The sequence below is a fragment of the Cavia porcellus genome, unplaced genomic scaffold, assembly GCF_034190915.1.
Source record: "Cavia porcellus strain 051 isolate PalLab524CR breed Dunkin Hartley unplaced genomic scaffold, mCavPor4.1 scaffold_17, whole genome shotgun sequence".
Lineage (NCBI taxonomy): Eukaryota > Metazoa > Chordata > Mammalia > Rodentia > Caviidae > Cavia > Cavia porcellus.
Genome location: NW_026947500.1, coordinates 20052053 through 20077275, shown reverse-complemented (window position 1 = coordinate 20077275; position 25223 = coordinate 20052053). Strand labels below are relative to the sequence as shown.

Here is a 25223-nt window from a genome sequence, read left to right as displayed (position 1 = left end):
CAAAGTAGAACCTGTGCCCTTATCAGAACAGAATGTTGTGTGCACATTCCTCTCAAACCTTCAATTGTGTCTTCCGAATTACGTGATCTACATTCACAAAAGAGGCAGTGTCAGACTTTGCTATAAACATCAGTGCCTGGCTAGCATCCTGGGCCTCTGGTGCAAGAAATATTTCATCTTTCTGGCTCTGATACTGTGTAGTAGAATTCTTTTATAGTGCATGATTCATTTGTTATTGTGGGCTAATGTTTCATATGACCTTACCTTTTTCCTCAGACTATCTAAAGATGATGGCTATTCAAAAGATGGAACCCAGTATCCCTATGTCTCCTCTGGATGAGACTTGCTAGGTTCCTGGCTAGGGTTAATACCCCTCCTCAGCTTGAAGCAGTTATGTGAAGATGGATTGCTGGGCCTCTGCACCCCCTTAAGAATAAGGGACTGAAGGCTTGGCAGAGGTGAGGGTGGGATGAGATAGAACACAAGAAATAAAGACTAGGTAAAAAGGAGATAGGGAAATTGATTTTAAAACTGTGCTTTTTAGAAAAGCTGCAGCTTTAAGACAAGCCTTTTTCCCTCTAAGGAAACTCACTTTAAAAAATTCCTAGTGGTTCTTTTACAATAAACCTGTAAATTAAGGCTTTCCACATGTCCTTCACCAGTAAATTCTGCTTCCTCAGGGCGCAGCAGTATTGGTGGGCTATCTGTTTTAGCTTTGAGCACATGGCTTGTACTGTAACCTAACTGAAAATACCCATCTGGATCACCTATCTTTAAGACACCCCTTTAATATGCTGCACTCTTTTGTAATGAGTCTCATTTCTTTGAAGGTGTCCTAATAAACCCTTTTCATGTCTCTTTTTACAAATGTGTCCTGCAATTTTATTTTCCATCATGGGAGTCTGAAAATCTGCAAACTTATTTCAGCCTGGGGACCTCTCAGACCCAGCCAGATAACACAAGGATCAGGTAGATTCTGAAATACCCCTGCTGGGATGACCTGCTGTCAAATCTTCATGCCAAGATTCTCAGTGGGGCATAGACCTCACCCCACTGAAGGTCACCATTATTAGTTCCCTTCCTGGTGGATTCAGAGGTCACCATCATCACCACTCTCAGGTATCCAGTAACTGTGTGTAAGCCCAGAGCATCATGTACTTAACCAAAAACAGGAGAAGAATGTCATTTGAACTTTAGGTGCTGCCTTCTGGTGTTGCTGTACAAATGATATAATGTTAAAGTTTTTTAAAGTTGCTCTTCTGTAGTATTTTGGTACACAAGTTACCATCCACTTAGGTCCACATGCTCAGGTTCATTTGCATGCTCCAAATCAAAGGAGGCCATATATTTTGGTAAAAAGAATAAAGAATTATTCAAAACAAGCTCTGAGGAAATAAATGATCCATTTGCCTTACTTAAACCACTGGTTTAGCTTGTACAGGTGGGTAAGGCTCCTCTAGAGTAAGAACAGAGGACAGAGGGAAAAGCAGAGAGAATGCAGATCTTCACGAATACTTATCGTTTCCGACCATCTTCAGCTCAGGGGAGGGGGCGCACAGAGAGACAGTGCAGGTGACCATAGCTGCGCCGTCACTTCCAGCCATCTTGGATTAATTCCTCTTTCTTGTTCATAAGGCTGACATTTGCATATTTGTCCTTTCTTTTGGCCTGAGGAGAGCATGAGGTGTCAGTTACGTGTCCAGCAGGAGGAAGTTTGAAGTTGCTCATTTCTAAAAGAAAAAGTAATCTAACTTTTAAACTTCCACTTTGCAATGCCAGTTACACACAGACATCTGGGATACCAGTATCTATTCAATAATTTTCTGTTGAAGAGGAAATTGAAATTTAAACATACTCTTAATAAGTGAATTTCAGAAGATACCGATTTTTGAGGAATGTGTTCTGCACAGTTGTCATGTATTTTTATAATTCCAGTTTGCTTATCTTTATGTGGCAAAATCTTCACTAATAAGTGGTTAACGAAGCATATTTTTGCTAGATATGAAAATAATATAAAATGTCTTTAATGTCAAATTCCTGGGAAGTATAGGCCAAAGAAAGTCTCTAAGTGTTTTAAGAAGTAAATGTTGCTGTCTACTTCCTAAGTTGGCTATATATATATATATATATATATATATATATACATGAAAATTACATGGCAATTGCTTAAATCAGTTTTATGTGTCCAGAAAGGAAGGAACTGGGACCTTTCTCACTGTTGAGGTCTCAATGTGATGTCATTTCTCATGCTACGCCATCCACACAGTTCGCTGTGAAACGCACAGGTGTAGGAGCGTTTGACTCTTGTTTGTTGCTGGGTTTCCAGCACACAGAACAGGACCACCTGTTGACAGTCTAAGGCAGCAGCAGTAACTGAACAGCGTTTGCTTGATTTTGATGGTCCGCCAGAGGGCAGTGCAGGCAGGTGCCGTTAGAGCCCTGCCAGAAGCACCCAGGCAGGTGGGACCTTTCATTGTGGCCAAGGTGCCCCTCTGCTCCTAAGCAGCCTCTCTCTCTGAGGTGCAGTCACATACTCCAGGAGAAGCAGTGACTAAATAAAAGCCTGTATTTTATTTTATTTGGGATGGCTAAGTGCTACAGAGATTAAATAACAATGATAAAAAGACCATGGGTGGACAAAGCTCTCAGTGGAAAGGTGACGTTTGAGCAGAGGTCTGAGGTGGATGTGGATCAGCCATTCAGGTATGTGAAGCAAGCCTGCCCCCAGGCGGAAGGCTGAACAGGCACACGCTGAGGGGCAGCAGGTGCTCTGGGTGCATCAGACAGAGAGGAGGGAGGGCAGCAGGAAATGAGATCTGACAGGAGGCCACTCACGCAGGACTGTGCAGGCCACTGTAAGCACCTGGACTTGGACCCTCGTGAATAAGGAAGCCATGGAGACTTTCCACAGAGGAGTGATCCTCCCAGTCTTCCAAGGACTACTCTGGTTGCCGAGTTGCAAATAGATGGGATCTGGCAACTGGGAGGCCAGTAAGGAAGCAACTGCTGTTATTTGGATCTTAGGGAGCTATTTAGATCATGCTATTTTATTTCAGGAAAGTTATCCACAATTGTTCTCCAGACTCTTAATGAGACTTCAGTCTATTGAGACATATACCTAAATAATTAATCAGCACATAACAGAGGGACAAAGTGACAAGTATCACTACAAATGTGACCACGTAGGGCAGCATAAGGCTGAGAGGAAAGGGTTGCAGTCAGCTGGGTATAGAAGAATGAATCGCATACAGACACACACACAGAGTCAAGGCTCAGATATGAGTAGCAGTCTTTCTCAGTGTTTTTTTTGTTATTCATGCGGGATACTGAAATACCACGGTAGCATGAGTTAGGCTAGTGTTTGCTCCAAAGATTCACGAAGAAAAACTAGTATTTCAGGGTATGTTTTGTGTGTGTTTTTAAACCTCATGAATTCTCCTTCAGGACAGTTCTGTTAGACTGTAGAGAGATGGGAATCTGATGTGTTGCTGATTTGGAGACAGATAAGAGGCATCTGACTCATTTCTCCCCTGCCAGATGGAGGGGGTGTGGCTGTCTGCCTCTCCCATTTGTTCACCCTGATATCTCCATGGACTGGGACAGCTTTGCTCTGGCTGTCAAGTGGTGTCCTCCGCTGTCAAACTGCCTCCAGGCAGGCAGCATCTGTTCCTACCCAACTCCTGCCACTTCAGAGGATACCACTGGCTTTTGAGAATAGAGAGGATGCCCCGGAGTGCCTCAGAACAGGAAGGAAGGGATCTTGGCCCCTGATCTGCATGCACAGCATTCACAGCCAGCCTCCCAGAAGGTTCTCTCGTGTCAGCCCTCACCTTCACTATAACAGGCCTGCAAGCTGTTGTACAAGAAGTAGTTCCCAGGCACTTTTTGGCTTTCAGTCTAGGAGGGTCCTCATCTCTGTACTGGCCTCCCTGTGCTGCCACCCAGGCAGTGTTACAGTAAAGACTCACGTTGGTGTTTCTGTGAACATGTTTGCAATTTATTTCTTGGGTAGTGTGGCTTCAAGAGACCTCTAAGTCTACCTGGGATTTTTATTCTGAGTGGTGTGGACAGAGTGGTTAGTTTCCAAAGCAAGGTTAATAAACTCTCAGAGGTGTTCATACAAAAGAGCTCTAAGAGCAGCAGCCAGTGAAGATCAGCAGCAGAGACTCACTGCCCAACAAAGTCAGCCTACAGTGGCCAGCACAGGCTGGCACTGGATGGTGATGAATGGCAGTGAAGTGACCAGCAGCTGGCTGTGTCAGTGCCTGGTATCCAGCATGACCTGGTGTCGTGTGGTGACATCAGGGCTGCTGGTAAAGCTACACTTTGCCAATCTGCAATTTCCATCTCAATCAAGCAAATGAATCCTACCCTGATTAACAGCTGACAATTTGGAAGCCAATTTGGGAACCATTCCTGTTTAATGGTTTCCTTCTCCTCAGTCTATAACAGTAGACTTCATGGTAAAGGGAGTGATGATGGCTGCAGAAGGTTTTGCAAATTGGAAAGGAGCTGAGGGAGGAGCCATTTCAGACACTGTGGGCAGCAGCTGGGCAGAGCAAGGACAGAAAGGGGAGGTACTCCCAGGGACTGCTCATTACTTCTGATGAGTGTTTATGGACTCAGTTCTCGTGGAGTGTGAGGTGCAGGGTTCTTTGAGGAGGATAGGAAGAGACAAGGTTTCAAAGTGTCTGGGGTTAGATCACGGAAGTATTCACAGGGCGAGGACCACTAGCGTCTATTTTGTAGGTAATAGAGAGCCAGTGAGGCTTTGTGAAGGAATAATATGATAGAATCTGCCAAATGGTATGGCATCCAGTGGTTCCAGGCTCTTTTGTCCCACCCAAAGAATTGGTCAGGACAACTGATAAAAACGTAAATGCAATTTTTACTAAAGTAGAGGAAGAAAGAGATGAACAAGAACAGACATGTTCTGCAAGCCGGACAAGCCACTGTCGACATGAAAGAGCAGAAGAGAATTGCAGTGGTGGTGCACCTTTTAAATTCTCTCAAAGCCGGCCCATCAGAAGCTGCTCTGCCCATGCATCCTGACTGTGATGGGCAGTTCACATCCTGTTGTTCAGCCTCTGCTGTGGACGAAGTTGTATTCTGTTTTAGCCTCCATTTCAGCTCAGGTTACATCCTGTTTCCCAGTTGGCTTGCCATGCCCTAATCTCCTGCCTCAGAACCATGTTCCAGAGGCCATGTGTCTAATGGGTGTGTGTAATAATACTGGATGTGTTGTGAGACCGGAAATGAGACACCTTTTGGTGATAATGTCCAAGTGAGGCAGAGATGATTTAAATTAGAATCTGGACATTGGAGTGTACAGGTTGGAATGAAAAAAGAGATGGAAGACATGCTCAGTGGTAGGAAAAGGACAAGGTTCCCGGGAGGATAGGTGTTCAGTCTCAGAAGTATAAAGGAGAAAGAAATCTTGGGGAAATTTAGTGTGTGGCATTCAGAGTTTGGAATGTTGATGCCATAACTGACCATTTTCAGTGGGAGATGATTGCACAGTTCAGAGGGAGGTGATTATATAATTAGAGCCAAGTTGTCATTTAGGTGGAAAATAGAGTTTTCATTTTCAAATTTAAAATTTTATTCTTAACATTTACATATTACAAACACAGACCTGTACTGAGTAGATGTGATAAATTTTAATCTTTACAATATTTCCTTTTGAAACAGTTACTTTTGCGCCACATGAGCTTGTGGTCTCACAACATCAAGGAATGAAGTTGTGAACCAAAAGCAGGAAGTTAGGACAGTTTTTATTGGATGTAAGAAGAGGAAAAATAAAGGCTCCTGGTTTCTCCAGGAGGAGACTTTGAAAAATAGAGTTTCTGCCTGTCCCTGGGAGCCCAGGCACTGCTTGGTTGTTGAGTGGCCGCCCACCACAGGTGGCACTGTGGGTTTAAAATGGTTGATTGGCACTTAGGCTCTCTGACCCAGCTACTCAACATGTAGGGTTTAAAGGAAACTGGGGTTTTAATGAAAAATGGGTTGTTTACCATTTAAATTCCTGGAAACTCATGAATTTGAGAATTACCCCAATTAAGCTAGTAAATCTCTCCCGAGCAAGGAAGCAGGACACTGTGGGACAGTTGGAAAGGCTATATGAATGTTGTACGTAATTTCTTCAGGTCTTACTGAGCGGACCTTTCTTTGGCTGTAATCAAATGCTGATGAGTGCAGCTCAGGATTCTTTTTAAAATTTTATTTATTTTTATTTTGTTAGTGCCTGTTCCCAGTTCATGGAGTGGTTACAGGTGCACACCACAGCTCGTTTCTTTTTTAAAATTCCCTTCCCTCCCTCTCTCCTTCAATTCCCCTGTCCCATTTTTCATTCTTGTTGATTTTTAAAATCTTAGTTAATATTATAACATACAATGTTTACATTAATTGAGATTATTAGGTTCCTGTACCTGGAAATTTTATTCTACATATTTTTTCCCTTCCCTTCCTCCTCACCCATCAAGCTTTTCCCCTTAGACCACTTACCTGTTGCAAGAGATCCACGTCCTTGGCTCCTTCTGTCTGTCTTTTATTATTCTCTTTGTCTGTACTTTGCCTCACTCAAATGAGAGATACCATTCAGATTAAGCGTATGTGTCTGGTTTATTTCACTCAACATTGTATTTGCCTCCATTTTCCTATGTCTCAGTCTGTCATCCTTTATAGCAGACTGGTACAGCATTCTATGTTCATATCACATTTTCTTTACCCAGTTATCTGTTGATGGATGTAAAGGCTGTTTTCAGAATTTAGCTATTGTGAGTTGTGCTGCTAAGACATTTGTATGCACATATCACGGTGATATGATGTGTTGAACTCTGGGGAAGATAGCTAGCAGGGGAATGCTGTATCACCTGGAATCTCTAATTTTTAGTTCTTTGAGAATCTCTATATTGATTTCTGTAATGGTTGTACTAGTTTACATTCCCACAAACAATGAAGGAGGGTTTGTTTTTCCCCATAGCCTTGCCAGCATTTGCTATCATTCGATTGCTTAATGATGGTTGTTCTTTCTGGAGGAAGATGAAATGTTAGCATTGTTTTAATTTGTATTTCTCCAATGGCCAGAGAGGTTGTAGTCAGGATTTTTGAGGACAATACTCTGTGTGTTTCCCGTGTGCTTTCTGTACAGCTTGCATATCTCTTGTGCTTTAAGTGTTTTACTAGAGAAGCAGATATAACACAAGATATGCAAATGTACAAGAAATTCCAAGACTGGCTTATGGTGATCATCCACAGAGTTGAATGAGGAGGAGTGCAGAGGGGGTCTGCTCACTGGAGACCCAATGATTTCAGTCCAAAATGTGGAACACACTGCAGTGTCCCGTGCAAGTGCCAGTCAGGAGACTGATGGGTCTGAGATAGAAGGCTGAAGACTCGGTAGTAGGAACCTGAAGAGTATATGCTGGAAGGCTGCAGGATCTGCGGCAGAAGCCAAAGTCTGTGCTAGAAGGCTGAAGAGTCTAGGACGGTAGCCAAAGAGTCTGCACTGAAGTCCAAGCTGAAGGCAAAGACCAGAGCGCCTCCGAAGAACAGAAGCTGGTCTGTCCTTCCTCGTTTTCCCTGTATACCATCCAGGCAACGAGTTGCCCTACGTGGGTCTTCTACACCTGAGGGTGGAAAATTAATGAACCTATATAGTTAAACTTCTCTTAACTAAATTTCTCAAATTGACACAGTCAGTCAAGCATTATAGCCAGTGTAGTCTCTCAGTTTTCTATCACTGTCTTTTCAGCTTTACAAGCTTTTCTAGCTCTGCCTGGGTTCTTCCACCCGAGAGGTAGCCTGGAAATCCTGTCTTGGCTGTAAGTTATGGCAGTCCAGGGCGCACCTCATTTATTTCCTGCCTTTTGGCATCTCTTTTCTTTATTTCTAGAGCCATTGTTTCACCTCGAGTAAACAAGTAAATCCAGTCCATATTTTTCTATCCTTTACAGAATTGTATCATCTCAGTTTGAATGGTAAATGTTGCCAGACTTTTACAATTTTATCTTTAATTGTTATATAAAATGCAATTCAAATTCGCTTCACTCTAACTCCTTACTAAGGAATTCTTGTCACATTTTAATGGATTTTATTCTGAGGCTTTTTCTTTGTTTCCTTTTTTTAATAATGAGGATATCATAAATTACACATAGGTATTTAGTGTTCGCTGGCATTTGAAAAGATCAAGAGTTCTTTTTCTCACTTGATTACTTTCTAAAAATTCCAATGGCTTGGTTAGTGATGAGTACAGATTCTGAGAACAAAAAGATTAGCAATTTTTGGTTATATTTGTATGATTAAATATTGATGATCAGATTTTTAAAAATGTTCCTTTACATGTATTTTTAAGTTTTCCATTTCTGTTCATATGCTTCAGCCATTAAAATAAGTGTTTAAATAGCACAAAACACTGTTCTAAGTGCCCAATACTTATTCATTCACTTAATATTCACAGGAATTTTTGGAAGTGTGTCCTTTTATTACTTCTGCTTAAGAGGGCAGAGAAGGGGATGAAAAAAGGAAGGAAGATGTGTTAGTGCCTGCACCAACTTCACAGAATGAACATAAACATTATGCACTGGAAATAGATACTAATAAATTCAAAAGAGGTGGTAACATAGTTTACCATACACGTAACTCATATGTTAAAAAGTGTATATTTTGTATGTCCCTAATGCTTAAAATGAAGCCAAATATCAGTAATACACAACTATAACTCTTGGAGAGTGTGACTTTCAATGAAGTACAAACACTTCCACACACACACACTGTCGGTGTCACTCCCGGCCGGCAGGAAGGACACACAACAAAGTCTGGCAGTGGACAACCTTTTCTTTTATTTTCCTTCTCCGTACAGCCTGCCCTGGGATCGCTCCCAGCCGAAGCCTCCTCTGGTCCGCTCCCCGCGGCTCCTTCCGTGCTTCGCTCCGAAGCCTCTACCGGTCCGCTCTCCGCGGCTCCTTCCGGGCTTCTACTTCCCCCCAGGGGTGGCACCAGTATATATACGGATACAGTGTCCAATCATATTAAAGTAAGCAAGGCAAGCTGATTGGCTAACATATTATTGAGCGGGTTGTTCACGCGGTAAGCAGGAAACTAACGTGCTCGATGGGAGGGGTAATCTAACTCAGGCTTTACTCTTTACCACAGGCCGCATGATCGCTATATGCGGCGGCTCGGCAATGTGGTGGCTCCCAACATCTCCCCCTTTTTTATTTTAAATAAGTCTACGCATCGCAGCCCGTCCTGAATTGAGTGTAGAGGCCTATGCCCTGATAGGAGGCCCACCAAGGGCTCTCGGCGTCGGCCCGGGTCGGCCGTCCCCGAGTCTGCCGAGGCCCCGAGGCCCTCGTCCTTTTTCCAGGGCCAGGAAGGAACCGGACGGAACCTGGATGCACACAGGCTTGCACTCATTTCCTCTCCGTAAAGAAATCCCCTCGGAGAGAAATTTAGACCTGGGCAGCATCTAACAGTCCAGCGGCTTACGTGCAGGATGGGGTAGGGCCTGGCTTAGGTTGAGTCGCACCGGGGGAGTACGCTCTTACCCGTCATTGACTCTCCTACCCAGCTATGTCATAATTTTTTAGAGGAGGAGTGTGGGAAGCTCACCGCCCCTAGACTCGGTCGTAGGCTAGGCGAGCGAGCCATGCATATGCCTGAGGATCTTTTTGTCCATTTTGGGCTACCGCTATTTCTATTCATCTTGTTGGTTGGTCTGTGATGGATCTCCGGTAGGGCAGGTCTGATCTTCAGTCGAGGGCTTTGTTGCCCGTGTCAGTCTCTCTGGGACCCACAGTGGTTCTCGTCCCGGTTCCTGTGGGAAAACACAAACCGCGCCTCGGTTCCAGCTGATTACCGGATCCGGGCCCATCCATTGTCCTGTTAGGACATCTTTCCATTTCACCCATCCCTTATTGCTAGGAGATGGACTAGAATGCTCCATAGCTGGTGAGCGGTTATTATTGTTTAAATTTAAAAAATTGTATGTGAACAGTGCCATAGATAACCGTGCCTTTGGAGGCAGGCCTTGGCTTACTCCCCCTCTTTGTTTATATAAAACTTCTTTGAGGCTTTTGTGAGCTCTCTCAATGATTCTTTGACCTTGAGGATTGTATGGGATACCATGCTTTAATTGTCTGCCATTGATCTTAAGCAAAAGCATGGGCCTCTTGTCAAGAGTTATGTGGAGTACTGGAACCTCTTATGGAGGCTGGGGAGCAGCAGGAGCTGTGCTATCCTGTCCTCGGCCACAAATACGATTTCCTTGAGCATCATAAACTGACCTGCAATCCTCTGCCTTATGTGGACCCTTTCTGCATGGCCCACAGACGTTATACGATCCTTCATTTTTAAGGCGAGGCTTGGCGTCTGCACTATTTGGGCAGTTGCGTTTAATGTGTCCTGGGTCCCCGCAGCTGAAGCACCCCTTGGCTTTATGTTCCTCTCTAGGCCCGCGAGGTCCCCTTTGTTGTACTGCCGCAGCCAGAAGAGCTGCAACTCCCGAATTAGAAAGCGGCCCCCCTATTTCTCTGCATATTCTGATCCAGGCGTTAAGATCCTTATTCTTATGTGGGGCTATTGCTGCCTTACATTCCTTTGTGCATTGTTCGAAAATCAACTGCCTAACCAGCGGTTGAGCCACTTCCCTATCGGAAAAGATCTTATCGGCGGCATCTTGCATCCGAGCCACAAAATCAACGAATGGCTCTGTTGTGCCCTGGACTATTTTAGAAAGGCACAAGGATGCCGTTCCGGCACCACTCACCTGCTTCCAGGCGCGAAGCCCAATGGTATTGATCTGCTCATAAACTGCACCAGGGAACTGAGTCTGATCATCAGCGTGTTGGCCTTCCCCCATAAGCATGTCTCTATTCCATCCCCGGTTCCCTCGGTTAGCGTTTCTTTCCGCCTGTTCGGCAGCGAACTCGGCGTACCAGGCTCGCCAATCCAGGTAACTACCCGAGGGCAGACACGCCTTTGCCAGCTGAGTCCAGTCCGCGGGGGTGAGGGGCCCAGAAGACAGGTTCTCCAGCATGGCAATGGTGTAAGGTGCAGTCGGCCCAAAGGTTGTAACTGCATTTTTAAGTTCTCTAATCTGCTTTATTTCAAAGGGTTCCTGCACATTACGTCCCTGACCCATGGCCATCTGTACAGGATATATCCCATAGGGGCCGCTATCTATCCCTGGGAACGGGTGGTCTTCATTAGACACACGACCCCCACACCACAGCTGTCTGTGGAAATAACGTCCCGCCGGCGGTGGAGCATCATAAGATGGCGGCCGCGGTTGGGTAGAAAATGGCGGCCTAGGCATTACTTCCTGTACTGGCTGAAGAGGGGGGAAGTCCCAGGCAGCGGCCTCGCAGCGAGGGACCGTTTCCGGGAACGAGTTCCAGGGCGGAGCAGAAGGTTCTGTCTCCCTCCCCTGCCAGGGGGCGCTCAGAAGCTCTCTGCTTTTTCGTAAGCCTAGCTGAGCGGAGCGCAATTCGCGGCGCAACGCAGCGAAAGAGCCTTGCGTCTCCCCATCAAGCGACTTAGGCCCCTGACAGCTGGTCTCTTTGGCCTCCTCACCATTCAACCTTCCCTCGTCCTCGGAGTCAGACGACTCCGAGGCTTGAGCCCCGTCCTCCTCCTTAGCATCTTTGTTCCCCTTGACGGACCCCTCTCGGGAGCTCCCTGACTGGGCCTGCTCAAATACCCTGCGTACTTTTGTAAGCTCTTGAGAGCTTTCCCCGCAACCACCCTCACTCTTAGTGCCGCTACCTAGCATGTTTCCCATTTTTTAATATGTTACTCACCGCGTGAGGCCCAAGGAATCCGCCACTTACGCGTGAGCCTGAGAGGAGTCTACAAACCCTGTAGGTGCGCGCCACCCAGGGCCCAGGTTTATCCTCTACTCACCTGTCTTGCAGCTCTGCGTTGGAGCGTTGTCCACTGCCACGTCTCGGGGGTGATCAGCTCCCCGTACGGGCCACCAGATGTCGATGTCACTCCCGGCCGGCAGGAAGGACACACAACAAAGTCTGGCAGTGGACAACCTTTTCTTTTATTTTCCTTCTCCGTACAGCCTGCCCTGGGATCGCTCCCAGCCGAAGCCTCCTCTGGTCCGCTCCCCGCGGCTCCTTCCGTGCTTTGCTCCGAAGCCTCTACCGGTCCGCTCTCCGCGGCTCCTTCCGGGCTTCTACTTCCCCCCAGGGGTGGCACCAGTATATATACGGATACAGTGTCCAATCATATTAAAGTAAGCAAGGCAAGCTGATTGGCTAACATATTATTGAGCGGGTTGTTTACGCGGTAAGCAGGAAACTAACGTGCTCGATGGGAGGGGTAATCTAACTCAGGCTTTACTCTTTACCACAGGCCGCATGATCGCTATATGCGGCGGCTCGGCAATGTGGTGGCTCCCAACAACACACAAAAAAAAAAAATCAAGAAAATAACTTGCCCTGAGTTGTCCCATGAACTACATCCCATAGCTGGATATGTCTTTTTTATGAACCTTATATGTTGAAAGGAAGGTTACAAGGCTAAGTTTTAAAGAGCAAATAAAATACATCAACATTAAACAGTGTATATCTACAAAAGAAGCTGGGTTACTCAATAATCAACCATTTTGACATTTGATTCGACTGTAGCATTAGTTATAAGAAAACTTTAGGGACCCCCTAATATAACTATGGCATTAATTTTTTGCTCAAGGGTGAAATTTGCTTATGATTATGTTTGCCTATCCTTTGGAGAACGCTGTATAGCCTTCCTTTACTAGTGAAAGAAAACCCCCTGCATTAGTAGGCACGTATGTGCTAATTGGTACTTGATAAATTAGCATGTTAAATTTGTTGACAGAGGCAAGAAGTTAGTAAGAACAAACCATAGGAAATAAATACTAGGCTTAACATGATTGTGCATCTATATTTAATGGAAATTATACTTAGGTGTTTAGTGCAGAAATTAAAATTTTATAGGTACATTGGACATTTGAAAGAATGAATGTACTGGGACAAAACCCTCTGAATCACAAAGAATGCACTTTATCTATTATTCATGTGGAAATTGTTCTGGTGTAACCTCATTCTGCAGTGCTACAAGAAGCTTTAGGACAAACTGCTATTATTTAATGTGGAGCTTCCCAGGAGACGAGCATTTTAAAATGTTTTTTAGAGACAAAGAAGAGTATATTTAATTTGTGGGATGGAAAGGTACCTGGTGAGCAGAAAGCATTTTATATTAGTGACTATCAGTCTTTGAAAAGGGTCTTAATAGGATTTGAGTTTACTTTAATGACTATGAATAATTTATTGAACTCCTACTATATTATAGGCAGTAGCCATTTTGCATAAATAAAATCTTAAATATTCTTCCAAAAACTATTCAGAAAAGAGGTTGAATTATGTTCATTTTAAACACATGGAGTCTGAGGTTTAGAGAAAGATGTAGGGCGTTGCTGTGGGAGTGTAGAGTAAGTCTTAGAAGTTCCTGCTGCTTATCAGGGCATCTTGTTCCCAAGTAACCAAAGATAAAGCAGGAGGACTGTTGTGAGTTTCAGGTTAACTCTTCAGTGCATCCAGTATTGTTTTGTTTTCTACCCCCTTTTTTGTTTTCTTGACCCCTGCTCAGTAGTAGAGTCTCTTAAATTTTGAACCAGAAAATGTGTATGGTATTTTGTAAGTTCTTTGTACTCTTGGGAAGTTACTGTACATTAAATGTCATGCCCCCTTCCCTTCTCATCCCAGAAGGTATAATCTTCACAGACTATCCTGTATTTAACCCTTTTAGATATGTGAGATGGCATAAAACATTGTGTATTATGAAAGGAACAAAACTTTCCCCATGTTTGGTGCTTTATATTATGATAAAAATGTGCTAATATTTCATATTTGGCCTGAGATGACAGTTTTGTGCTGTATTATTTGTAAAATGCCTAGGCTTCCTTATAAAATTATAACCTTGCCTTTTCCAGCCATCTGAAACATTCTGAATAAATTGATACCAATCTAAGTAGCCTCCTTGTGCTGTCCACTTCATAGTCCTTGCTTAGATTTGTTGTCACAGGAGGTGCAGTAGTTTCACTACATATAAGACTGTCTTCTAGACACTTTGTCCTAACTTCTAGACTGTGTGGGAGATAACTCCAGGGATTCCCTTTGAATCCAAAACAATTACTGTGACTTTGATTACTTGGAGACTCATTCCCTTATACTGATGTGTAAAAGGCTGGCTAGGGTATTTCCTTCTCTCTTCAACTGGTTCTGAGCATTGCAAATAAAGCTAGCTGAGGTGCTAATATGCAAAAGCCATCAGACAGTCCTGTTTCCTCCTCTAGTGTTCTCCACAATACAGGATTGAGCAGGGGAAATGTTAGAGCAAATAGCTCTGGGAATGTCAACTGGGTATGAGTCTCAAGATAAGAGGCTATGACTCCCCAGGGCACAAGAGTCTGCATATTAGAAATGAAGCAATAGCCCCACAAAACAATTCCACTGCTACCCTAATTGGATTATGTAAATTAATCCTTCTGCATATCTTCATCTCTACAATTTACAGAGATGCCAATCTTGCACCTGGCCAGCCAGTTCATGTTCTCACAAAATTCCTGCCATCCTCACTGTCACTCACTCCCTGAGCCACCCCCCTTCTTCACAAGATATAAATTCTGGGAGAGGCCTAGGATCATGTCTGGGAGAGGCCTTTGTCTGCATGTCCTCACGGGGATTGGTCTTAGGGCCCCTTGGCTGCCCTTAACTTGGAGTATGTCTTGGTGTTTTTACTCTTGCCGTGGGTTGCATTGGTGGTGGTAGATTGGAATTGTCTTGCTAAGATTACAAAAATGACTCAGTGGGATTACAAATACAACCTTTTGGATTGTGAGGAAAACTGGAAAAAGGATTACAATACTTGGATGACTGAACTCACTATTTGGGTTTACAATAGACTGTGCCTTTACAGTGTTGGCAAAAGCAAGAGCCAGTCTCACTGGGAAGAGTGGCCTGCCACAGTGCTCCTCCTGTAACAGGGCCTTGTGGTCAGAGAGCTTCCTGAGGGTGCTCTGGGACTTGTCTGTTGGGAGGCTCCTGGAACCTCACATGAGCTGGTTGGTAAATGGATATGAACTCCCTGGAGCTACTCACAGTGAAAACATTACGCTGCACTCAGAAATTCAAGCTTGCCATGAGGTTGTTTAGGGTTCTGAAAAACAAATACAGGAAAGTCTAAACATTCTTTCACATCCATATCTTTTATTTCCTATCTTTTATATAGTGTTTCCTTAAAAGATGTCTCAAGCCAAGGTTCATTATTATAAGCTTGACATTTTATACATACAGCTATATTCATGCCTGAAGAGAGGGCTACATAGCCATGGAAGGATCCATTTGTACTTTAGACGCAATGGTAGCAGGAATAAAATATATATATATTTTTGTGACACAGGGTCTCACTCTGTAGTTCAGGCTGGCTTTAGACTTTATGTAGCTCAGGCTGACCTCAAACTCAGAGATTCTCTTGCTTCAGCCTGCTGAGTGCTGGTATTACAGATTTGGCCAACATATTGGGCTTAGCATGAATCAGTTTAGTTTTGACATTTAAGGGGTCCCTTTCTTTACTCTTTCCTATCTTTACACCTACTTCTTCCAAATGTTCCTCTTCTCTTTCTTCCCCCCCAACCCGACTCACGTAATCTCTCCTATATGAAAGTTTGTATCACATATTAAGCAAAATAGCTGAAACCTGTAGAAGATTTCATGCTAATATTAGCAGATCTCAATGGCAGATGTTGTTTTACTGAAATTTGGAGTCATTTTTCTAGTTCCTATGATCATATTCTAACCGTGCCTACCTCCTTTTTCTTTGTAAAAGATTAATCCAGATTTTGGGCGAGCCTTAAATTTTTAAATGATAATTTGAGAGAATGTTTTCAATAATACATGAGTGCCTGTGGTGATTTTTATATAGCAGTGGTAACTGCCTTATCATCTTGCATACAAAATCAGTGATGTTATATACAACAAGTCTCAATAAAAGAGTTAAGCAGATTATTTAGGGTATAGTCATTGATTGCTATTCTTTTTTTTTCAGTTTATATCAACTAGATAATGATGGAAATTAGAAAGAATATTTCAATTTATTTATTATTTGCTTATTTCTTAACCTACCATCCTTTAGAAAAATTTAATTTTTAGCTTGTCAATTTCACAGAAAACAGTTATTATTTTAATAAGGAGTATTTGTGTTTGAACTCACTTACATTCCCAATTTCCAGGAAAGGTGAGAATTGTTTTCTTAAATACAGATGATTGTCGGAAGGCCATGCGAAGAGAGACCTCGCCTTTCTGCTCTGTGAGAACATTGATCTTTCTGTTTTTGTGAAACACAACAAAAAGTGTTGTTCACTTACTTGCTGAAGTTAATGAAAAGCTCCACTCAGGACTATGACATTCTGTAAATTTATTCTTCCCTATTAATAAAAGAGCAAACTATTTGATATCAAAGCTCTGGTTTAATTTCAAAGAAACTCAGTTACTCCAGTGCCTCTGTAAACCTGAGCCAAACCAACACAACACTGGGTTTGTACTCTAAGCCAGTGCTTCATAATCATTCATTACAGAACAAAAACAAAAACAAGGTAAGCTTTCCCAGATATGATCACTTTTGATTAGACAAATGCCATTGTTCCCAGGATGCACTGGCAGCTCTTCCTGAGTCCCTCAGCGCCGTTCTGTACCCTTCTGGTCTCCAGGTTTCCTGGCCACCCTGCTGGCTGACTCCCAGTGGGGTTTCACCACTGAGAGGCTCTGACAGGGACCAAGGCATCAAGAAGTCAGAGGCCGCAGAAACATTCCTTTCCTACACTTGCTGCTTCCAGACCCTGGCCCCAGGTTTCTGCTGCCGTGACTACAGCATGGTTGCTGTGGCCGCTGCTCCCAAAGCAAGTCCCTCTGGTCATGAGTGGTAGTGGCTTTTTGCTGTTGCTCTTCTGTGGCTACTGCAGGGTCACTTCAGGGAGTCTGCTATGCTTGGAGATCCAAAGGGGCTGAAGGCTCAGTTTCCAAGAGTGGTGGTTTCAGGAAATAACACAACCTCAAGGGAGGTCTTTAGGTCGCTGGGAGCAAGCCCCGAAGGGACCCCCAGTCTCTAAGTCTTGTTGCTTCCTGGTTTATAAAAGAAACATTTTTTCCCCTCTCCCTCTCTGGCCATAATGTGCCTTGCAGGGGCTCAAACCATTTGATCTTTGAATGAAAGTTCCTGAAAGCTGGAATAGAAATAAAATTTCTTTGGTTTCAGATATTTTTGTTAGAGTAATGTAAAGCTGACTTATACAGTCCCCCCTTTTAAACAATCTCTTTATTTAAATCATCTGTCAATTCTTCTTCCTAATTCTGCTTTGACTAATGCAGTAGCTTTTTTCAAAATTGAGTTAATATTAATAGTTTAGAAAAATAATACAAGATAAAATATGCTTACAGATGCGGCGTGCTTCTAAAAGCACACTCATTTAGGGTTTAAAATGCTGTTAGATTGCCTGGCAAATGTTTCAGTGTTCTCACTCTAATTTTTAGAATTGAGAACTGGAAGACTGTAAATTCTGGCTGTGGCTGAAGCACCCATGGTAGGTGACCAAAAGAGAAGATGAAGTTGCAGAATGAGAATACTTAGGGGCAGGGTAAATCTACCCTGAAATAAAATAAGCACAGTCTTGTGGACAGGGTTGTCTAAGTATATAAAAGCAAAAATTACAGAAGATTGACATTTTGTTGTTTTACCCAAGGTCTAATTTAAAAAATGACTTTCATTTTCTACCTCAAGGCAATTAACCTGTCAGTCAACTTCATGTGTTTATAAAATTTTTCGGTGATGAAAGGTGTGACTTACATAACTTGTGCACAAGCAGTGTACGTGAACCCAGTTACTAATTCCAGGATGACTTAGGAGTTTTCTCATATGAGTATTACATTTGAATTCACTTTAATGAAGAAAACACTTTCGAGGATATTTTCTGAACTGTTTTTCCAAAAAGACAAAAAGTACACACGGCTATTTTTTCCCTGAGCTAATAGTTATAAATCCTGATAGCCTTTTCTGGAGTTTGCCCATGCTCATCGCAGGCTGAGAATTTGGGAAGCAGAGGAGGAGACGCACTCTCCTCTGGCTGGGTAGTATCACAGCAGGCACTCAGTACTGGGGGCACCGTGGGGAACCCCACTGCGCTAGGCAAGGTCTGGGGCTGTGGAACAAAATCTGGAGTGCCTTGTACAGTCTCCACGCGAAGCAGGTCCTGACCCAAGATGCAGAGAATAAGGCCCTGGTCTCAAGGTGTGCATTTTAGTACAATCAAGATACATAACTTTTTTCCCTTTGCAGTAGGAAGACACTGTTTTAATACTGCGTTACTTAACGGCATATTAAAAAAAAAAAAAAAAAAAAAAAAAGGACCCAGGACCCAGGCAGGCCTCCGTGCTCATCTGGGCCTCTGCTCTAAACGGACTCCATGGTGTGAGTGCCAGGTGGTCGTCAACGCTGTCCTGCTGCGAGGGGCCTCCCAGGGGCTAGCTGTGAGTCAGGCTTGAAACCCAGGCCACGTGTTGCGTGCACCAGGCGGGCAGGGGGGCTCGCACCCGGGCGGCGCTGGAGTGAGGGTTGGCGCAGCCCTCTCTAGGGTCCCCGCCGAGGGGGCAGCGAGGGTGGCTTTCTTCGAGCTGAAACTGGACCAGTAGATGGGCAGGCCTTCCTGGGTGTGCCCGTGGAGTCCCAGCAGAGCCCTCTGAAATGCACCGCTTGCCTCTGACCCGCCCGCACCTAGGTGCACACCCTTAGGAGGACAGCATGGTACTCCGTCCTTTCTTCCAGCTTTTCCTGTTCTTGCCCTTTGGCTACGGGGAGTGGGCCGGTGTCCGCTGATCACTGTGCATGATTAATACAGTATTTTAGTGCACTGCTACAACATAAAATTTAGTGCTTAAAACACCCACGATGGAGGAAATCCCAAAATACTGAATCCACGCAGCGCGGCGGAACGCTGCCCTTGAACCCGCGGCCTCACCGACTGCACCCTGAGAGCGCGTCCTGAAGGTCTGCGCGGAGTGCTGAGCGTCCGGCGGCCCAGCTTCCCCTGCAGGACAGACACAGCAGTGACTTCTCCCGCACACTCAGGCTACGTTAGGCGAACAGCCGGGTGCTCACGCCAGGGTGACCATCCTCGGTGCCCCAGCGGCCAGCGCGGGCGTCAGGTGTGGCCGGGGAGGGGCGGGGGCGGGGCTCGGGCCCCCAGCGCGCAGCTGCCACCTGCAGCCGCCCGGGGCGCGGGGGCGCTGGGGAGAGCCGGGCTCACGGGGCGTGTGCTGCCGGCAGCCGGGAGGGAAGAGCAGAGAGGAGGAGGTGCCCCAGACCGCAGGCTGGGCGTGGGAGCCGCGCCGTCCCCGACCTGGGTGGCCGTCCCTGACCTGAGTGGGCGGCTCCGGAGCATGGCCTCTGTCGCCGGCGCCTTCCTGTCGGTCCTCTCCGCGCTGCTGCTTCTGTCCGTCTGGACCCAGAACCCCGCGGTAGCAGGAAACCCGCGTAAGTTCAGCCAATGGCTTAAAACTTGCACTAAGCTACCTGGAAAGTGTGTGTGTGTGTGTGTGTGTGTGTGTGTGTGTGTGTGTGTGTGTGTGTGTAGATATTTGCACCTAGAACTGCAGACCATGCTCCTGAAATAGAGGCTTTCAAAATTAAACCTACGGAATTACAGTTTGAAAAAACACACAATTTTGTTTACGCCAGACTTTCCACTTGTAGGAGAGTCTAAAATATCTGATGCACATTTGACTTTGAATCTGTGTGTTTGAAAGTGAACGCTGTCCTAAGATCGAAAAAACATGTCATCATAGGGGATTAGCCTGCAAAGAGTGTCATTATTTTTAAGAACTGGAGCACTGTGTAGGAATTCAATCTGACAGGAAAATAACTGGCAGACGTTGCATCATACTGTATCTATGGAGAGGTTAACAGCTTACATTTTTGCAGATCTTGGTGGCTTCACAGGTGAGGTGCTCTGACCTCTTGTGTGCTACAGGGCTGGAGCACCTGTAGGTGAACCTAAATATTACAACCCCAATCTCGCAGCCTGGCCAAACTACCGAGAGAACCACATGGTGACACTGGGCTGTTCATTTGTAATACTGGAAAGTTCTTGCTTAAAGGCAAAAGGTAGCCAGACAGTGAGGTGATCTCAAAAACGATTCTTCTCTGCTGGTATTTCACATTTAAAAATTTGTCATGGTGCTTTGTTTTTGATGTGGTAAAAACTTAGAAAGACTAGTTTTGGATTGGGTCACATTCTAATGATGATACTCCAAATAGCTCAGAAGAATCCAATGCACTCATCTTTTATCATACATAGAGATGGGGTATAATGTTTCAGTTCTTCTGAGAAAATACCTGGAAGGGGAAGAGCTGGGTCAAATCGGACAAATAAAATATGTATACACAAGAGAGTTAAGAGAGCTATATAGCTAGCTTATCTTGGCTCCTTGAAAAGAATGTTTTGTGCTAGTATGGTTCAGACAAGATATCATGCCTTTATCATGTGCTCTGAATAACTGCTAAGACAACAATGCACAATGTTATAACTATTGTAACTGTCCTACTAACTTGTTTTATAACTCAGTTTCATTGTCATTTTTTCTCCTTACGTTAAAAATAAATAACAAGGCCAAACTGAGACAAAAGTGTTAATTTATTTTGCATTTCCCTGAGACATGCCTTCTCTTCTAGATTAATCCAGCCATGAGACTAGAACTTCAAAATATATTTTTCTTTGTACTAAAATCACCTGATTTTTCTTTTCACTTGAATCTCCCCCCACTCAGCCTCAGCCCCATCTTACCAAAACCTATTTTAAAATCATTGCATAGTATTCTGGTGGCCATATTCAGAAACTGAGATTGTGGCAGGATAATAACCAGGAGCAGGTTTCAGTAGCTTCCCTGAGCCATCGGAGAAAGCTTGCCATCACTTGTTCCTTTCCTTCTGGAAGCCTCAAGCTGGGCTCTTCCCGCATGCAGACACAGGTAGTGTGTGTACCTTGCTTCAGCATGTCACCAGATACCTTGTGTGCTTCTCCTAACAGTGAGCTCCTGGCCCCATTAGTCACCTAACATACAGTGTATCAGATCAAACTTTGATTTGGTTTTGTCAGTAAGATGTGGATATTTAGATCAAGTCAAATTCTTTGGATCCTGTAATGCAAAGTTCTATTTCACTTAAATACATAAATGAGAAGTACACTACTTTTAGAAAGACACAGTGATCAACCTGTAGAACACAACAATAAAATAAGTCACTAGAGGTCACTCTTACTGTTTAAAAACAGGGCTCCACAAAGCTTTCTTTGAAAAAGGCAAAAAGCAGTGAAGTCAGCTGAGACCCCAGCGGCTGGATCGGGTTTTGCAGTTGTGATTGTTTTGGTGCCCCGGGTTGGTTATATTGATAGTATTTCGTTTGGAATCCAATGGAAGACTAACAAGCCAGCAGAAATTAAGCTATTGTCTTTCAAAATGAGCTTTCTTACCAGACGACCAGGGGCCTTGGAGATGAACTATGCAGGAATTAGACACAGATTTAGATGTTCCACGTGGGCTCATCACCAAACTTGGCTTGCTGGGATCTCTGGATCACACTTAAAATTTCAACAGTAGTTTAATGGAGTCTTTATGTTGTTGTTGAGAAAGCTTTTAATACCTCTATGTTCAACATATCTTGGTTAACTTTAAAATACCTTACAGATCAAATAATTCCTTCAGGTAAAATTGTGTAACTAACAAAAATGAAGCAATCTTGAATATCACCAAGACAGTAAAAAAGGAAATTTAAAAGTAACTCCCTCACATGGACACTGTGATATGTTCACATTTTTTACAGTTCATTTTTCAGAAGCAAAATGCTGTCTGCCAAGGTGGCTTGAGGCTGATAGCACAGAGTGGCTTTTTGCATGAAGTGGGATCATGAGAAGCTCAAGCTCTCAGTATTTGACACTTTAGGTAGTCCATGCATTCTTCTTGAATGTTAGCTCAGAAAACAAACAAGGGAAGGTGGTTTCTGCCTGAGTGGAAGCTTCTCTTCATGGTTCATGCGTCTGGCTTGCCTTCCCCGCCCCCTCCTTCTCTCTCTGTCTCTCTGTTTCCCTTGTCCCCTTCTCTCTGTGCGTTTGAATCATCCTGGTGTACTCTTCCTCTTTCTGAAGGTGACGCATCTATAGCGGACCACGTCTTTTGTATTTATGAATAGTTCCTTATTATGTAGAAGTAGTGAACCTTATCTGTTTTTCCCTCTGAGCTCATATGCGGGAATGGGTAGAAAGTTTTGATGGTAGACACTCAGGTGAGCTGTGAGTTTGTGTTGTTTTATCTGTTGTTAGCGCTTTCGCTTGCTAGGAAAGGACACGAGCCAAACCTTGCCCTCATCTCGTCATGTTACAGCCACTCTTGTGCTGCTCCTGTTTGACTCTGGGGAGCAGGACAGGTGGTGGTGGGGGGACTTGACCGCCAGTGTGCTATCTGTTAATCAGCTGTGGCTCCTAACAACAGGAGTCTGATTGTTCTCCTAGTTCATCTCTGAGTTCTTTTCCTGTCTTTTCCCTTTTCATCTGCCTAAGAAGGAATGAAAAGTCACCTATTGCTCTCATACAGCACCTGAAGACAACCAGAAGAATAAGAAGACTACCGTATTCAGTCCTGGGCACTGACCCCAGGGATACCTCACTCAACGGTTTGGTAGATTTTATGGAACTAAAATGCTGAAAAACAGCCTTTCGTGTAAACTTTCATTGAATTGATTTACTCATTACTTAGATGAAAACACTTTTATTTTCTTTGCTAAATATTCATGCCTTCAATTTCAGCCAGGCTGAGAAGAGAAGGGCAAACCTGCCACATGGCCTGTGGTTTAGCAAGGAAATTCACCTGTGCTGTGGTGTGGTGGCACATGTCAGGAAGAATGTCTCATACAGCATAGGAATAATTACTTCAGCAGGTGTTTTACTTTGGACCCTTTACTAATTCCATTTTTGAAAAGAATCTGGAGATGAGTGACAGACTTTAATTTAGTATTAAATGGTGCTGTATCAAAAAATTGAATCCAGATTACCTTTATTCATTTTTTTCTAAACTGCAGACAGATAATCTTTACAGAGGACAAGTAGACCAGGGAAATAATAATCAACCCTCCAAAATTAATTGGTTCATAGAAAAAACCAAATCACTTGCTTTTCCATTTCCTCCGTGCTTCTCTTCCTGATGAACATAAAGCCATCCAATAGGTGGATGGCTGAACATGCAGGGAGCCATGAGGGTAGGGGGTGGCCTGCCAGCATGGCGCAGGGTGCAGACACATACTGGGATCCTCAGAGCAGCAAAGGTGGAGACACGGGAGGTGGCACTGGTGGTGACCTAAAGCAGACTGCCAGAGGTGGAATGGGGTCAGGAGGGAGGCATTCTGACTGAAAGGCGCTGAGAAAGCATAGCTGCTTCACACTATGTATGACCCAGGCTGAGTGCTTGTTCTCTAAGGGTTACTGGGAACTGGTGAGACTTGAACTTGATCTGAGGATTACAAGTTGGAACTGGATCCATGATTATTAGGATGAATGTATGACAATTATGTGGGGGAAATCTCTTTGTGTGGGAAAAGCATATTAATATTTTCATTGGTGATGGTGTGTATGAATACAGTTTTTCAACTTCGGTAAATTTGAGATTGTTTCTAAATTAAATGCGTATTTTAAACTATCAGCCAAAATTGCATTAATGGAAGCATGGACGAATACGATACCACAAATGAGTAAACAAACTTGATGCTTCAATCAGCCTGTCCAATACAATCTGACTTTCCGCCCACCAGATTGGTGTCCCGTGCCCAGGCTGGACCCAGGCTTTGGGGTGAACTGTCCCATCCAGGGCTGATGAGATGAGGGGAGGGAACCTGACCAGCGTCAGAGTATCATAGAAGCAGCCTACCATTACAGAATTTAACAAGTGCCGACATTGTTATCAACAAGCAGATGTATGGAAAATATCTTCATTTTGGGAAAAATTAATTAATGCCCTGAAACATTAGTGGTTGGCGACTATGTAAATTATGTAAAGACTGCTAACTATACATCTGTGCTTCTTTTTAATTGGAGCTGGTCCATGTGGAGGACAGCTATGAACACACTGAATCATAAAGACCGATGGCGAGCCGTACCTTCTTGAGATGTGTCCATATGTTCGTCTGTGTGCAATGCTATTTCTTCCTTTCCATGTGCAACTTGCCTTTTAAATTATTAAAGATGCTTGGCATCATTTTAGTGAGAGTTTAAGTAAAACTTTTATGTGGAAGGTTGTAAGTACAAGTTCTTCTTACAAATCTGAATGGATCTATGCCTTCCTATCTAAAGGGAATTCTTTAGGAAAAGCACACTTCATTCATGAGGGGCAGAAGCAACAGTGATAAATTTAGAATTTTTTCCCTCTAAAAATGTCTGTTTCAAGTGGTTTTGAGTTTCCACTCAGTCACCTTCAGTGAAAGTCCAACCTTTTTGTATAGGTATAGAATAATCCCTGAAGAAAACATTTATGGATTTTCTGGCAGAACAATATACAGTTACGTGCATGAAAATACAGTGAGTCTTATCTAGACTTCCAAGCAAGCAGGAGGAGATTTGGGTTGCATAACACCTGGGGCTTCTGATCATGTCTTTCACTCAGAATCTCAGCAGATGCTGCTTGCAGAATTGGAAATGAGAGGGAGAGCAAAGTGAGGAAATTCAGACACCAGGCACACTCTTTTCTTTTGTGAATGTATTGCCTTTTTAAAGAGCATATTTCTTTAAGTTGGTCCCTAGATATTTTCTTTGTTACAAGTGAATCCTTGGCACACATGTTATGACTCTTGAATTTTGCACAGGAGAAATGGAAGTTCAATAATTTTGTTACCAGCTATCTTTATAGATTTATTCCTAAACTTGAATAATATAGAGAACTGAGACCAATAAAACATATAGTTAAGAAATTAATTAAGGGAAAAAGTAACAATGACATTATCTGTTGTAGCTTTTCACAGCTTCTCTAGAAATCGCATTAGAGAGATGAATCTGTGATATTTCTACAATTCTTATCTTTTTTTTGTACTGGCAGTTGAACTCACAAATCACAAAAGCACAGGCTTTTCAGGCAGGTGCTTATGCTGCTGAGCTATATTCCTGGCCC

At 43.8% G+C, this 25223-nt stretch overlaps 1 protein-coding gene across 3 annotated transcripts in view; it reads left to right on the top strand.

The window, feature by feature from the left end:
* LOC100725022 (contactin-associated protein-like 3) overlaps nucleotides 1-25223 on the top strand; it is a 233507-nt gene that overhangs the window by 65982 nt on the left and 142302 nt on the right. Inside the window, exon 1 of one of the 3 annotated variants that reach the window (XM_063227350.1) lies at nucleotides 19323-19554. The exons of the other annotated variants lie outside the window; for them this stretch is intronic. Coding sequence (XP_063083420.1) covers nucleotides 19461-19554 — 94 coding nt within the window. The 5' untranslated portion in view covers nucleotides 19323-19460. Of the gene's footprint in view, nucleotides 1-19322; nucleotides 19555-25223 lie in introns of those variants that run through there. 3 annotated transcript variants of the gene reach the window in all.